Here is a 16,574-nt window from a genome sequence, read left to right as displayed (position 1 = left end):
CATTGTAAGGCTCCGAAGATTTGATTGGGTGCTGTATAAATAGAGAAAATCATAAACACACAGGGATTCTGCAGATGCTGGAAATCTAGAGCAACAATGCATAGAATGCTGGAGGAACTCAGCAGGTCAAGCAGCATCGACAGAAATGAATAAAGAGTCTCTGGTTTCGGGCCAAGACCCTTCATTGGGAATGGAAAGGAAGGCAGAAGATTGCAGAATAAGAAGGTGGGGGAGGGAAAGGAGGACAAGCTAGAGGGTGATGGGTAAAACCAAGTGGGTGAGGGAGGGGGATAAAGTATGAAGCTAGGAGGTGATAGGTGGAAAAGGTAAATTGCTGAAGAAGGAGGAATCTGATAGGAGAGGAGAGTGGACCATGGGGGTGGGGGTGGGGGTGAGGGGAGGAGGGGCACCTGATAGGCAGGTGAGGAGAAGAGCTTAGAGGCTTGAGTGGGGAATTGGAAAAGAGAGTAGGGGCAGGGGGAGGGGGAAAATTACTGGAAGTTGGAGAAATCGATATGCAAGCCAACAGGTTGGAGCCTGCCGGATGGAATATGAGGTGTTGCTCCTCCACCCTGAGAGTGGCCTCATCGTGGCAGAAGAGGAGGCCATGGACCGACTATGGTTATAGGTGAGGCTGCTTTACCTTGTCCTGAGGGCAGGAAGGGAGAGGAGGCTGGACACACTTTCCCAGCAAACACATAACATTGGAAGGAAACAAAGAATCTTAACTGTCACACCAGCCAATTGAAATTTTGTTCTGTATCTTGCTAGGACTGTGAATATTTTAAGTGTTCTCAATATTTTATTCTGTCAGCAGCAGCTCTTTGGATGGCCAATGTAAATGTTTACATAATTAGTCTAGACCAGCCTATGTAACCCTGCTTATAGATTGCATTTCTGTCTAGGATTTCTGGCACCCACTTACCTTGTTGTTCTCTCTCGTGGTCCCAGTGCACAACACAAACCCTTTAATTAGCCTGGGCCCCTTTCCCTGTGCCGTAGAGTCTTGGGATCTGTGATCAGAGGGACCTTGTTACAAGTCCGGCCAGGGCTGCCGAGTTTTCAGTCAGCGTGTACAGCTGGCCCCATGAGGGCTTTTGCATGCAGGGTGGTCTTGCAATCTGTTCTGAGAGAAGCGGACACAGAATATTGAAAAGCCTAGACAGAGTTTATGTGGAGAGGATATTTCCTATAGTGGGGAGTCTAGGACTGGGGGGCACAGTCTCAGAATAGAGGGACGTCCTTTTAGAACAGAGTGAGGAATTTCTTTAGGCAGAGAGTGATGAATCTGTGGAATTCATTGCCACAGACGGTTCTTGATGAGTAAGGGTGTTAGAAGTTACAGGGAGAGGGGAGAAGGCAGAGAATGGGGGTTGATAAGGATAATAAATCAGCCATGATGGAATGGCAGAGAACAGACTTGATAGGCCAAATGGCCTAATTCTGCTCCTATGTCTTTTGATCTAATGGAATTTGTTAGGATGGAGACTGATGGATTAGTCCGGTTAGTCTAGAGGAAATTGGATCTTGTAGCTTCTGTGATTTAACCTTCTGTATTTCTAGTATGTAGCTGTCTGTACGTTGAAAGGTTCCTGGCCGCATCACCTTTTGCAGAAGGGAGGGGAGTAACCAGAGCACGCTCAGAGTGGGATTCCCTGTGCCCTTCCCAATCCCGTGTAAGATACAAAGACTGGAAGTGTTCTTCAGTAGGCCGGCAAGCAAAGGGTTAATAGGAGCTTTAAGTAAGTAGAAGTGTCTGCATGAAGCTCCTGTGTTGCCTTCCCTATCAGGTGCTCAAAAACCGCTCTCCACTGAATGGCTGAGCTGATTTGTACTTTGCTTAAAGCTTTGCGGCTGTCTGCAGAATCCCCTCTGAAACTAGTTGCAGGATTGAACCTTGGATCCAAGCGCAATTGTTTTTTTTTCACTCCCCCCCACAACATCTAATTATGCTGTTCTCTCCCCTCTCACCCCTCCCCTGCCTGTGTTGCTCTGTTGTTGTGATTTTTTTTTGTGTGTGTCTGTGGCTGGCTCGAAAGCAGTCAGTATTTAAGCCTTGTTCTCCGGCTTGTTCCTTTCTCTGCTGACTGCAGGTGCCTGAATGTTCTTCACAGGGGAAGCAACTTACTTAATCTGAGAGAGTCTGCTGACTTGGGACTATGGCCGTGCAGCCCGAACCATCTTTCAGCTTGCTTACGGTAAGCAATTCTCTTCATTTCACACAGGCTGCACCCCTCCCAGCCGCTTTGTAAAAGATGGAGGTTTTCATTTACTAGCTGGGTAATGTTTGAGAGTTGGGAGGCATTTACCTTGCTGGAGCTTGGCCCCCATAACAAGGGGAATGAAATTTTTATTAAGATAGCAAGGAGGCCTATGCTACTTTGAGCTTTCATGCAGGGAAGATGTCATCAGTTCTCAGGGGAATGACTGGCAGGTCTGTTAATTGACAGTCCCATTGAGCACTGTGTAATTGCCTTAGAATTTAAGGGGTTTTGTTTTTTTCACCTATAGGAAGCTTTTGCAAATTTTTGAATGATAAAAATAGCTGAATTTCTTCATTTTATTTTCTGCTTGTGTTTGGAACGGAGAGTGTTATCCCGTTGGTGAGTGAGCTCATTGCTGAATTAAAAGTGTTCCAGAAGCACTGTGCCCCATTGTTAATACGGATGACTTCCTAAATTATCTCCTTTGTTTCGATGGAATCTGTTATTCATTGTCCTGACGAGGACAGGGCTTTTTAAACGCAGCGCAAAGCCTGTCGCAATGTTTATTTGAAAGGACAGAGTTGCTTCAGTGGCTGTCCCAAAGTGGGATGTCCATGTGATGTCATGTTTTGGTGACTTGTCAACTGTCGTGTGATTTAAGATCAGAAGTAAGGTGAATCTTGGGTCACACCATGTTTGGCAATCCCTCCAAATATATTAGAGGCTTATAAATGTATTCTGGTGTTATGTAAGGGAACATATTAAATATATCTGCTACTGCATTGGATTACATAGAATAGCTTGAGTGTTCTTGGCAAATTTTTCTACAGACGTGGTTTGCCATTGCCTTCTTCTAGGCAGTGTCTTCACAAGACAGATGATCCCAGCCATTGTCAATATTCTTCAGAGATTGTTTGCCTGGTGTCAGTGGTTGCATAACCAGGACTTGTGATATGCACCAGCTGCTCATACCATCATCCTCCACCTGCTCCCATGGTTTCACGTGACTCTGATCGGGGGGCTAAGCAGGTGCTACACCTTGCCCAAGGGTGACTTGCAGGCTAGCGGAGGAGAGGAGCTCCTTATACCTCCTTGGTAGAGATATATCTCCACCCTGCCACCTCCACATAGAATGGTACGATACAGGGATCAGGGTGTTCAGCCAGCTATATTTGTGCCAACCATGAATGCATTTTAAGCTGCACATTTGCCTGTTGGTTTATTATTGTCATGATACAGTGAAAAAACTTTGTTCTGCATGTCATCAATTCAGATCATTTCATCACATTGGTGCATTGAAGTAGTATGAGGGAAAGCAATGACAGAGTGCAGAATAAAGTGTTACAATACAGAGAAAGTGCAGTTCAGATAGACAATAAGATGCAAGGTCTTAATGAAGTAGAATGTGAGGTCACGAGTCCATCTTATCATTGCCAAGGAACCATTCAGTAGTCTGATAGCAATGGGGTAGAAATTGCCCTTGGGCCTGGTGGAATATGCTTTCAGGCTATTGTATCTTCTACCCAATGGGAGAGGGGAGAAGAGAGAATGTTTGGCGTCGGTGGGATCTTTGATTTTGCTGGCTGCTTTACTGAGGCTGTGAGAAGTGCAGACAGAGTCCATAAAAGGGAGGGTGGTTTCTGCGATGTGTTGAGTTGTGTCCATAGCTCTCTGCAGTTTCTCGTGGTCTAGGGCAGAGCAGTTGCCGTACCAACCCGCGATCCATGTGGATAGGTGATTCCTAATCCTCCATTCCCTGCCTACTCACGTGCCTGACTAAATGTCTCTTAAATACTGCTGTCGTATTTGCTTCCAACACTGCCTCTGGCAGCTCGTTCCAGGCACCCACCACTCTCTGTGTAGGAGAAACTACAGAAGGTGGTAGATACGGCTCCATCCATCACAGGCAAAGCCCCTCTCATCCATTGAGCACATTTATGAGGAGCATTGCCACAAGAAAACAGCATTCATCATCAAGGACCCCCACCATCCAGACCATGATCTCGTCTCACTACTACCATTGGGCAGGAGGTACAGGAGCTTTTGGTCCTACACCACCGGGTTCAGGAACAGTTGTTACCATCAGGCTCCTTAACCAGCATGGATAACTTCACTCACTTCAGCACTGAACTGATTCTACAACCTACAGATGCATTTTTGAGGACCCTTTACGATCCATGTTCTCAATATTATTTACTTAATTATTTTAAATTTATTTTTTGATTCCACTATTTCTCTTGTTTTACACATTGACACTCTTTATTTATGTATAGGTTTTTCGTAAGTTCTGCTGCATCTCTTTATTTTCTGTAAATACCCACAAGAAAATTAATCTCAAGTTAAATCCTGCAAAAAGTAGTGGATATGAGCCAGTCTATCCTGGGTAAATCCCTCCCCACCAGTGAGCACTTCTACATGAGACGTTATTGCAAGAAAGCGGTATCCTTCATCAGGGACCTCTGCTCCACAGGTCGTGCTGTCTTCTCGCTGCTGTCATCAGGAAGAAGGTACAGGAGCCTCGGGACTCACACCACCAGGAACAACCATCAAACTCTTGAACCAAAGGGGATAACTACATTTGCCACATTATTGAAATGCTTCCACAACCTATGGACTCACTTTCAAGGACTATGTATCTCATGTTCTTGATATTTATTGCTTATTATTGTTATTATTATTATTATTATTTCTTTATTTCTGTATTTGCTCGGTTTGTTGTCTTTTTCACACCGGTTGAACATCCCAGTTGGTGTGGTCTTTCATTGATTCAGCTATGGTTGTTATTCTGTGGATTTATTGAGTATGCCTGCAAAAAATGAATCTCAGGGTTGTATACATTTATGTAGTGGGCACGTGGCCAAGTGGACTAGCTATCTGAAGGTCGTGAGTTCGATTCCCCAGCCGAGGCAGCGTGTTGTGTCCTTGAGCAAGGCACTTAACCACACATTGCTCTGCGACGACACTGGTGCCAAGCTGTATGGGTCCTAATGCCCTTCCCTTGGACAACATCGGTGTCGTGGAGAGGGGAGACTTGCAGCATGGGCAACTGCTGGTCTTCCATACAACCTTGCCCAGGTCTGCACCCTGGAGAGTGAAGACTTTCCAGGTGCAGGTCCATAGTCTCACAAGACTAACAGATGCCTTTAATTCAATACATTTATGTAATTTGTTAATAAATTTACTTTGACTTTGAGATTTGACTCATAGATCTCCTTTAAACTTTCCCCCATTCACCTTAAAGCCCTCTAGTATTTGCTGTTTCCACGCTGGAAAAAAGACTCTGTCAAACCTTTCTGTGCTTTCCATCCGTCTCCATACACAACTTGTTTCAGGCCTGACACTGCCAGCTGACATGAGCTAATATGCAGCCAAGTGCGTGTTTTATGAGGTCACAATCAAGGTTAAGAATGGATATAGACTGCTTCTTCCTCAGACTGCCGGGGGTGCCATCCTGTTCAACTGGTGGGATGGGATCAATCACTTTGCGTTGAAGCCTTTGGGCCACAGAGAAAGCATTTGGGGAGAATTGAGCGTTGCAGTAAACGGCATGACAACAACCAGGCACCCATTAAATTGCCATCTGCTTCTGTCCAAAACAGCAGTGGAGCTGATGGACTGTACCAATTTGTCACTTAATTTTAGTAGACGTGTAACAACAGGACTTTGTGACTCTGTCACTGTCTACTAGGTAAGTACCCTTCCGTTCCCTGTGCTGGAGGAATTGTCACACAGCTTCAATGTAGGCTCTTGGGTTCGTTTACCTCCCACTGATGTTAACTCTGCACTAACTTGGCCATTCATTTTAAACCACTTCCCATACCCATTTCAGCACGTCAGTCCGTGGCCTCCTCTATGGTCATGATGAGACCACTCTCAGTCTGGAGGAGTAGTACCTATATTCTGTCTGGGAAGCCTCCAAACTGGAGGTATGAACGTCAATTTCTCCTGCTGCCTTTAAATTCTCTACCCCACCCCTCTGTTTTTCCTTTCCCCATTCTGGTTCCCCTCGCAACCCTTCCCTTCTCCTTGCCTGCCCATCACCTCCCTCTGGTGCCCTTTCTCTCGTGGTCCACTCTCCTCTCCTATCAGATTCCTTCTTCAGCCCTTTACCTGTTCCACCTATCACCTCCCAGGGTCTCACTTTACCCCCTCACCTATTTTCCCTCACCCACCTGGTCTGACCTATCACCCCAGCGTGTACTCCTTCCCACCCCTCTCCCCCTTTTCTTATGCTGGCCTCTTTGTCCCTTCCTTTCTAGTCCTGATGAAGGTCCTGGGCCTGAAACGTCAACTGTTCCTGCCTTGCTGTATAGATGTTGCCTGAATTGCTGGGTTCCTCCAGCATTTTGTGAGTGTTGCTCAAGATCTGCAGTATCTCTTGTGTTTATAACCCTGCACTAACCCCATTTCACCCTCCCCACGTTCTCACTAGTTCTCCCCAGATTCCATCCCTCATCCACGCTTTAATTAATTTACCAGCTTTAGCACCCAGGGGAAATCCATGCAGTTTGTTTTCTTTAATTAGCAATACAGCGCGAAGTAAGCCTTTCCAACTCCTTGAGATTTGCCACTTCAGCAACTCCAAACAAACCCAATTAACCCTAGCCTAATCACAGGACAATTTACAATAACCATTTAAGCTACTAACTGGTGCATTTTTGGATTTTGGGAGGAAACTGGAGAACCTGGAAGAAACCCATGGTGAGGACATACAAACTCCTTACAGAACAGTGCCAGAATTAAACTCTGAACTCTGCAATGCCCAAGCTGTAATAGTGTCATGCTAACAGCTGCACTATTGTGGCACCTGTTATGGGGAGAACGTGCAAACTCCACACAGACAGCACCGGAGATGAGGATTGAACTTGGATCGCTGGAGCTGCAAGGCAGCAGTCTACCTGCTGCATGGCAGTGATGCTCTGGATGGTGTTGCAGGGGAGAGAACAACGTAAATCAATGTAAAACAAAGATAGCAATGTGACAGAATTTGCTTCAGAGATTAGAGATTAGCTTTACTTCCCACATATACTGTACTTTGAAACATAGAGTGAAATGTGTCTAATCAAATCAGCGAGGATTGTGCTTCCGATGCCGACATAGCACGCCCATAACTCACTAACTCTAACCAGTACACCTTTGGAATGTGGGAGGAAACCAGAGCACCTGGGGGAAACCCATGCGATTATGGGGAGAATGTACAAACTGCTTACAGACAACAGTGGGACTCAAATCCCGATCGATGAACGCTGGTGCTGTAAAACGGTTGCACGAATTACTCTGCTACCATACAGTTCATATCAGAAATCTTTAGGGCATATTTGGAAGCTGGACAGCTTTATTTAATCTATTTATTTTCAGCAAAATTCTACCAGCATATTCAAAATATGCCCAACAAAATTCCAGTTTGTAAACTCATCGAAAATGCTCCTCCAACTTCCTAACTCACATCCCGAAAACCTTTCTACAACTTGAGAAACCTCGACTCTTATGACAAACATACTGAGTGGTGCCATTACAGTGCCGCCCCCACCCCCGGCGGAGCTCTGATCGATGACACCACCTCACTCTTCCTGGACTTTACTACGGCTATCAGAAGAAACTGGACAGCCGCAGATAGACTCAGAAGTCGTCATGCCAAAACAGCGCAAACACTACACTGATGGGGTGCCTGACAAACCCCAGCTTGGTGCCCCAGTCCAGGATATCCTCCACCTGGTCCAAACATGCTCTCTCACCAAGATCCGAGATGGCTTTGCCATAGTCCATCGATGCAGCCATGAGCTGGAGGAGTGGCTTGACAAAAAAACCAATTAGAAGTGTGAAGAGAAAAACACCTGCCATACAGGGGGAAAAGAATTAGAGATAACAGCGTGGAACAGTCCTTATCGGCCCAAAAAGCCACGCCGCCCACCACCCAACTACTTAACCCTAGCCTAATCGGGACAATTTACAATGATCAATTAACCTACCAACTGGTACGTCTTTGGACTGTGGGCAGAAACCGGAGCACCCAGTGTAATCCCACACGGTCTTGGGGAGAACAATTAAACTTCTTGCAGACGGCTCTGGAATTGAACTCCTTGCCCCGAGCTGTGATAGCATTAGGCTAACTGCTGTGCTACTGTGGCACTCTCTCCTGTGTTTTGCTCTGTCTTCTGCACCCAGTTCATGATAAGATCAGCCATCAGATTGTTCGACTTGTTTTCTGCTATGAGAATTGCAGTGACAGGAGGTAAATGTCATGAACATGTTCTTTGGGCTGTTGGTAAAGGATCATGTTATGGATTTTAGCTTCAAAACATTAAACTAATTCAAAGGAAGACCTGGAGTCCAGGAACATAGATCTAACTTCAAGCTTATTTTAAGCGCGGAATGCGTATCACATGACAGTGTGATAACATACGCAATTCATACATTTTTACGTACTGTATAACCTGTAATTATTTAAACAAACAAGAATGCTTAATCAATGTGTGTGTGTGTGTGTGTGTGTATTACACACAAGATTACTCAAATATTATTGAAGTATTAAATACAAACAAATGATATAGTTGAGCTTTTACAAAAAAAAAGGAAAGATAGCTGAATAGTGTGGAAACAATGACAGACATTGAGCAGAGAGCACAGAACAGTACAGCACTGTAACAGGCCCTTGGCTCACAATGTTGTGTTGACTTTTTGACCTACTATAAGATCAATCTAGCCCTTCTCTCCATAGCCTTCCATTTTTCTTTCACTCATGTGCCTAACTAAGGGTTTCTTAAATGTCCCTAATGTATCTACCTCTTCCTCCACTCCTGGCAGGACATTCCGTATACCAACCACTCTCTGTGTGAAGAAAAAAATTCCTACCTCTGATATCACCCCTGTACTTTCCTCTTGTCACCTTAAAATTATGCCTTCATATTTAGTTGTTTCCATTCTGGGAAAAATGTGCTGGCTGTCCACTCTATCTATGCCTCTTATCATCTTGTACACCTCTATCAAGTCAACTCTCATCCTCCTTCACTCCAAAGAACAAAGCCCTAGCTCGCTCAACCTATCCTCATAAGACATGCTCTCTAATACAGGCAATATCTTTGTAACTCTCCTCTGCACCCTCTCTAAAGCTTCCACATCCTTTTTTTTTTGTGAGGCTGAACACAATATTCAAAGTGTGCCTAACCAGGATTTTATAGAGCTGTAACTTTACCTCATGGTTCTTGAATTCAATCCACCCGTCTAATGAAGCCTATACACCATACCCCTTCTTAACCATCCTATTAACTTTTGTAGCAACTTGAGAGACCTCTGTTCCTTCACACTGACTCACTTAGGCTTACAACGTAGGAATAAGTGAACTATTTTTGGCTGAGAGGCTGTTATCAGTGGCGTGTCTCCAGATTGATGCCGGGACCATATTGGTTTGCAATCTATATCAGTGATTTGGATGAGGAGACCAAGTGTAATATGTCCAAGTTTGCTGGCAATACAGAGCTGGGTGGCAGGGAATATAGGCAGGCTAAGTGCATGGGTGAGGATGTGACAAATGGAATGTTTGTTCGTTCATTATGTGCCATCTCTTGGATGATCATTTGTCTTTCCAGGCCACGATTGTTCTTGGCAAATTTTGCTATAGCAGTGGTCTTCCATTGCCTTCTGGGCAGTGACTCTACAAGGTAGGTGACCCCAGCCATTATCAGTATCCTTCAGAGATTGTCTGCCTGGCGTAAGTGGTCGCATAACCAGGACCTGTGATATGTACCAACTGCTCATCCGACTATCCACCATGGCTTCATGTGACCCTGATCTTGGGGGGTGGGTGGTGCTCTAACAGGTGCTACACTTGGCCCAAAGGTGACCTGCAGGCAAGCGGAGGAAAGGAGAAATACGTGAAGCTATCCACTTTGGTAGTCACAGCTGAACCTTTACCTCAAAGTTACTCTCTCGAATTCCCGTAATATCTAAAAACCTTGTGATTCAGTCACGGAGTATATTCAAGACAGAACATCCACTGTTTTCCTCTCTCCTTGTATCGTCTGTTACACATGAGAGTGTGTGTGCGTGTGTCTGTGAAGATATTGAGTATGTTGCTGCATATTTCTTATGCTAATTCAGTAAAAATGTTGATAAAACCACCTTTGGATTTTTGACCACTTCTCTGGAGAAAAAGCTATCAATGGACTGAAAGATTTTGAATGAATGCCATTGAAGCTGATTGTGTGAAGTGTTGTTTGGAGGAATGAAAAGTGATTGATAAAATTGATTTTTCTTTAAAAATCAGAAAAAAGTGAGTGATGGAGATGTAAACAGTGCAGATGATCGAATCCCGAGAGAGAGTTTGAACACTGAAAGGAATTGTAATTGCTTCTTCTGTCTTGTGTTTTTCAAATTACATAAAATGAGATTCAACAGCAGTCATAAAGCCAGTCTTGACAGAGTTAATTATATTGCAGTTTTGATTTTTATATACTGGACTAAACATTGGTGTACAGTTTCCTGGAATGAGAAGTGTTCTGGCCTTTCCTGCTCTGTTTTACTTTATTACCGTGCTTTATTGCTGCTTTGCAAATACCCTGCCCTTTGACCTTTGAACTTGTGGACACTTATTTGTCTGCATTGTTTCGCCAATAGAATTGTGTGCTCGTAAAGCTTTTGTTAAGCTAATCCTGGGCCAGAACTTGAAGGTGTCATGTGTCGCATCAGATATTTGTGGAGCATTTTGTGGTGTGCCTGTCATGTCTCCTTACATGGCTAAAGGATTCACGTTGAGGCCCTTGAATTCAGGAACCATCTTTTACTTTCACCCTCTCTACCCAGTGTGTCTCCAGAGATGTTCTGTCTCCAATATAGGGTTATTTTGGGATGAAACGTGGAACAGACTATAAACAATAAGGATACCCCTTGCACTGGAGAAGGTGTAGAGCAGATTCATCAGGATGGTGTCTGGATTGGAGGACTTTAGTTACAGGGAGAGATTGGATAGGCTGGGCATGTTTTCCCTGGAGTGAAGGAGGCTGAGAGATGATGTGGTAAAGGTGTATAAGATTGAGAAACATAATCAAAATCCTTTCTCTTCCCCCCATCCCCACCAAAGGCAGGGGTACCAAAAACAAGAAGCCATAGGTTTAACACAAGCAAGAAGATCTAAAAGGTTCTGATGAAGAGTCTCGGCCCAAAACATCGACTGTTTACTCTTTTCCATAGACGCTGCCTGGCCTGCTGAGTTCCTCCAGCATTTTGTGTGCGTTGCTTGGATTTTCAGCATCTGCAGATTCTCTCTTGTTTGAGATTTAAAGGGAATTTGGGAGGAACTTTTTTTTACAGAAGGGTTGATATATGGAATATGGTGCCAGAGGAGAATGTGGAATCCGATACAATTTTTTTAAATTATTGAGATGCAGCTTGGAATAGGCCCTTCTGGCCCTTCAGGCCATGCTGCCCAGCAATGCCCCCATTGTGATTTCCTCCCACAATCCAAAGATGTACCATCTGGTAGGTTAATTGGTCATTGTAAATTGTCCTGTGATTAGGCTAGGGTTAAATTAAGAGTTCCTGGGCAGCACTGCTCGAAGGGTCAGAAGAGCCTGTTCCATGTTGTATCCAAACAGATAAGATAAGATAAACATAAAATCACCTTACAGATTGAACTGAGAACTCCGGAATTCCCTGAGCTGCAATAGCATTGTGCTAACTGCTACACTGCTGTGGTGCCCTGACAGACAGACCCTAATGTATCTGCCTCCACCACCACACCTGGCAGTGCATTTAGACTGACACTTAAATAGACAAGGCATAGGAGGATACGATTCTAATGCTGGCAAATGGGTGAGTGTAGCATACAGGTCAGCACAGTGATGATGGGCTGAAGGCCTGTTTCTGTGCTGTCTCTTCAGCCCATCATTAACTCTGATTCAATGGCTCCATAACCAAGCCTGTCCTGGAGTCTTGCAGCAATTGGATTTTAACTGCAGTACTGTGCAACATTCTTAGGCATATATATATATATATATATATATATATATATATATATATATAGTGAGGGTGCCTAAGATTTGCACAGTATTGTAGTAATTTTATGTACTGCACTATACTGCTGTTGCGAAAAAAAAGTTTCATGACATATTTGAGTGATGATAAACCTGATTCTGATATGGGTCTCTATTGTGAACTGAGAATGGGAAGGGGACAAGAAAAGGGGAACCATTGTTGAGAAAAAGGGAGGGGAGGGGGAGGGAGTGGGAAGCACAGCAGAGACATTCTGTAATGAATTACCCGATTGTTTAGAATCGGATGATCTTGCCTGGTGTCTCAGGGCTGGGTGATCTGCACTCATGCCAACCCCGCCCCTGGCACTCCTGCTCTGCCACTTGTCCCACACCCCTCCCGCAGTACTCCCCCCTCACCATTCCCAACATCGTTTGTTCCCACCAGTCTTGAGCACCCTACCTATAAATATTTGCCTAAAACTTTTGCACAGTACTGTAACCCTTGTCCTTTTCACCGACCAGTTTCTAATTCTAGCCAACCTCCAACATTTGCACTCTATATCAGGGGTTCCCAACCTGGGGTCAATGGTCCTCTTGGTTAATGGTACGGGGCTGTATGTTGACATATCTAGAAAGTAGTTTGAGAAGTGGAGATTGATAGGTTCTTGATTAGACAGGGTATCAAAGATTACAGGGAGAAGGCAGGAGAATGGGGTTTGCGAGGGATAATAAATCAATCATGATAGAATGGCGGAGCAGACACAATGGGCTGAATGGCCCAATTCTACTCCTATGTATTATGGTCATATCCTTTCTGTCCTTTCCCTGCTCTACAGTGAACCAGCTGGGCTTCAGTGAAAGTTTCTGTGGAGGAAATGAGGGATCTTGAGGCCCATGTCCATAGTTTTCTCAAGGTTGCCACACAAATTGATAGGACGGTTAAGAAGGTGTATGGTGTGTTGGCTGTCTTTAGTGTTCAAGAGCCGTGAGATAATGTTGCCACTGTCTGAGCCTCTGGTTTGACCACACTTGGAATATTGCGTTTAGCTCTGGCCATCTCTTTATCGGAAGGATGTGGATGCTACAGGAAGGGTGCAGTCCTGCCGAAAGGTTTCGGCCTGAAATGTTGCCTATACTTTTTTCCATAGCTGCTGCTACGCCTGCTGAGTTCCTCCAGCATTTTGTATGTGTTGCTCAGATTTCTAGCATGGGCAGATTTTTTCTTGTTAGGGTGGGTGCAGAGGCGTTTTATCAGAATACGGCTTGGATTAGAGTGCACGTTTTATGAAAAGACTGAGTGAGCTAGGGCGTTTCTCTTCGAAGTGAAGGAGGGTAAGAGGTGACTTGATAAGAGTGTACAAGATGAAAAGCGACCTAGATTGAGTGTGGAGAGCCACCTTTTCCCAGGGCAGCAATGGCCAATACAAGGGAGCATAATTTTAGGTGATTGGAGGAAAGTATGAGGGAAGGATGCCAGAAGTGTTTTCTTTTACACAGAGAATGGTGGGTGCGTGGAACATGCTGCTACAGGTGATAGTAGAGGCAAAAACATTTGGGACATCTAAGAAACTCTTGCAAAGGCAAATGGGTTATGGAAAAATGGAGGGTTATGTGGGAGGGAAGGGTTAAAAGAGCAGCACAACATTGTGGGCTGAAGGGCCTGTACTATGCTGGAATGTTCTATTTGTAATGATTTTTTTTCTCATTACACATTACACCTCCCATTGATCAGTCCCAGATGTCTGTGTTCATGGGGGGCTTGAAGTGACCTGCATAAAATTTCATCTTGTGTGTCAATTTTAGAAGTTTATTGGGTAGCTTATCTCAAGGCAGTGCCAGCCTCTGCTTCTCCCAGCATGGAAACCCGAGACTTGCTCTTGGTTACCACTCCCCTTGATCCACAAGGTCTGTTTACTTTCCTCTCACTTAAAATGCTGAAGTTCTTCTATTGTCAAAGTCAAAAAGTAAATTTATGATCAAAGTAGTGCTATCACTCGAGTCAAGTATGGTGTTCTTCTATTGCTAGGTCCTCAGGTGGCTGTAGAGACCGATCTGGGATCCACATATTCTGGTGCAGTGTGGGCAAAGTGGTGGCTGTGGTTAGTGGTTGTGGCTTTTGGTTGTTCAGTCTGTCCTTTACAGCTGCTGCTTGTTCTCTGCAGCACAATGGAGGTCGCTCTCTTATAGCACAGCTGCCCCAAGACCAGATTTCCTCCGGGTGTATCTAGTGAGTGGAATGTCTTTTCCGGTTTTTAGATGGAACGTTAAGCTTCTTCAGGTTTATTTTGATGTTATCATCGAAGCGGTTTCTTTTGCCCACCATGGGCTCGCTGACCTTCCTTCAATTGGGAGTAAAGGATCTGTTTGGGGGGGACATGAGTTAGACATCCAGATGACATGACCTATCCATCGGAGACTGTATGTCACCGTATACTACTTCGCGATTCATTTTCTTGCAGGCATTTACAGAAAAATAATGCAGTAGAAATTATGAAAAACTATACATGAAAGATGGACAATCAATCAATGTACAAAAGAAGACAAATTGTGCCAATAAATAATACTGAGAACATCAGTTGTAGAGTCCTTGAAAATGTAGGTTGTGGAATCAGTTCAGTGACGTGGCGAGTGAAATTATCCACACTGGTTCCGAAGTCTATTGGTTGAAGGATAATAACTGTTCCTGAACCTGGTGGTGTGGGATTTAAGGCTCCTGTACTTCCTGTCTAGTGGAGAGATGTCAATTTAAATGTCTGATCAGGATCTGGTTTTTCATCTGTTTCACATAATGATTTGAAAGGGGACCAAAGAAAGGGATTTAGACTAAGGCTTTTTTGGTAACAGTCTACTCCTTGGCCATTCGAAGAGAGCATAGTCTCTTCGAATGGTGGTGGTCCTTTATGATGGATGCTGATGGGGAGCTTTACCTGTGATGGACTGGACTGTGTCCATCTCTTTCTGATTTGTCAGTTGGTTTTACATCAACCAGAAAAATGTAAAGGATATTTAAAAAGGACTTTTTCCCTCAATGTTCAGTCCCCCAGCCAAAAAAAACAGAGATCCAGTTTGAGAATGTGAGACCCCAGTGATATGTGCACTGCATGTGTGAAGTAGCTCTATCTAAAGCAGCCGATGGTGCCAACCAGCAATATGCTGGAGGACCTCAGCAGTTCGAGCAGTATCTGGTGTCAGCTTATTCACCCTGCTTCAGTGAGTGTCCTTTTGGGGGCAGGAGGAGGTTCAGAGTTCAAAGTAAATTTATTATCAGGTGTTCCCCACTTTATGAAAGTTCGCTTTATGCCACTTTGCTTTTACGGAAGACCTGCATTAGTACCTGTTTCTCCAACTGAAAGAAATCCAAAGAGGATTTTCGCTTTTACGAAAAAAGACGAAAAGCGAAAATAGCGTTCAGCGTTTGTTTTGCAGCGAGCTGTTATAGAAGCAGCGCGCACCCTGAGCAGCGAGAGTGGCGCCACCAAGTGCCTTCCCTGGGAACTACACTCAGCATCAAGCCACCATAGCTTTGAACTGTGTGAGATTTTCGCTACGATTGACAGTGCTGCAATGATTGCAGAAAAGTATGACTTTAATTTTGAAAGGGCAAGTAGGTTTAGGGCAGGTTTACAGGATGTTTTGAGTGCTTACAAAGAACTGTATGATGGAAAAATATGTGAACCTTCCATTGTGCTCGCTGTCTTCCGGATTCTGGTAAGTGAAACTACACGGTACGTACATTATTTCTACTTTATGTAGGCTGGGTATTTATCATATTATTCCTGCTTTTGCTATATGTTAGTGTTAGTTTAGGTTTTATGTGTTATTTGGTATGATTTGGTAGGTTATTTTTTGGGTCTGGGAACGCTCAAAAATTTTTCCTATATAAATTAATGGTAATTGTTTCTTCACTTTACGCCATTTCGGCTTACGAAAGGTTTCATAGGAATGCTGTACTTTCGGATAACGGGGGAAACCTGTACATATATGTCACTGTATACAACCCTGAGATTCATTTTCTTGCGGGCGTTCAGAGTAAATACAAAAAACACAATAGAATCAATGAAAGACTGCATCTCAGCAATGTGCAAAAAACAACAAACTGTGCAAACACAAATAAATAAATAGATAAATAATATCCAGAATATGAGGTGAAGAATTCTTGAAAGTGAGGCTTGAATTCCTGAAAGTTGGTTGTGGGAACATTTCAGTGATGGGGTGAGAAAAGCTGAGTGAAGTTATTCCCTTTGGTTCAAGAGCCTGATGGCTAAGGGGTAATAACTATTCCTGAACCTGGTGGTGTGAGTCCTGAGGCTTCTGTATCTTCTTCCTGATGGCAGCAGCACGAAGAGAGCATGTTGTCAGTGGTGGGGGTCCTTAACGTAGTTTTTCATTGACTCTGTTGCAT

General features: G+C 44.1%; 1 protein-coding gene across 4 annotated transcripts in view; it reads left to right on the top strand.

Annotated features, from left to right (window-relative positions):
• Nucleotides 1-16,574, top strand: part of frmd4a (FERM domain containing 4A) — a 523,313-nt gene that overhangs the window by 13,981 nt on the left and 492,758 nt on the right. The window contains exons 1-2 of one of the 4 annotated variants that reach the window (XM_063072635.1): nt 508-628; nt 2,094-2,198. In XM_063072635.1, coding sequence (XP_062928705.1) covers nt 2,160-2,198 — 39 coding nt within the window. In that variant the 5' untranslated portion in view covers nt 508-628; nt 2,094-2,159. Of the gene's footprint in view, nt 1-507; nt 629-2,093; nt 2,199-16,574 lie in introns of those variants that run through there. The other 3 variants (XM_063072637.1, XM_063072636.1, XM_063072634.1) reach the window with 3 other exon arrangements.

The sequence above is a fragment of the Mobula hypostoma genome, chromosome 20, assembly GCF_963921235.1.
Source record: "Mobula hypostoma chromosome 20, sMobHyp1.1, whole genome shotgun sequence".
Lineage (NCBI taxonomy): Eukaryota > Metazoa > Chordata > Chondrichthyes > Myliobatiformes > Myliobatidae > Mobula > Mobula hypostoma.
Note: the sequence above shows the minus strand (reverse complement) of the source record. Positions and strands in the feature narration are given on the sequence as shown.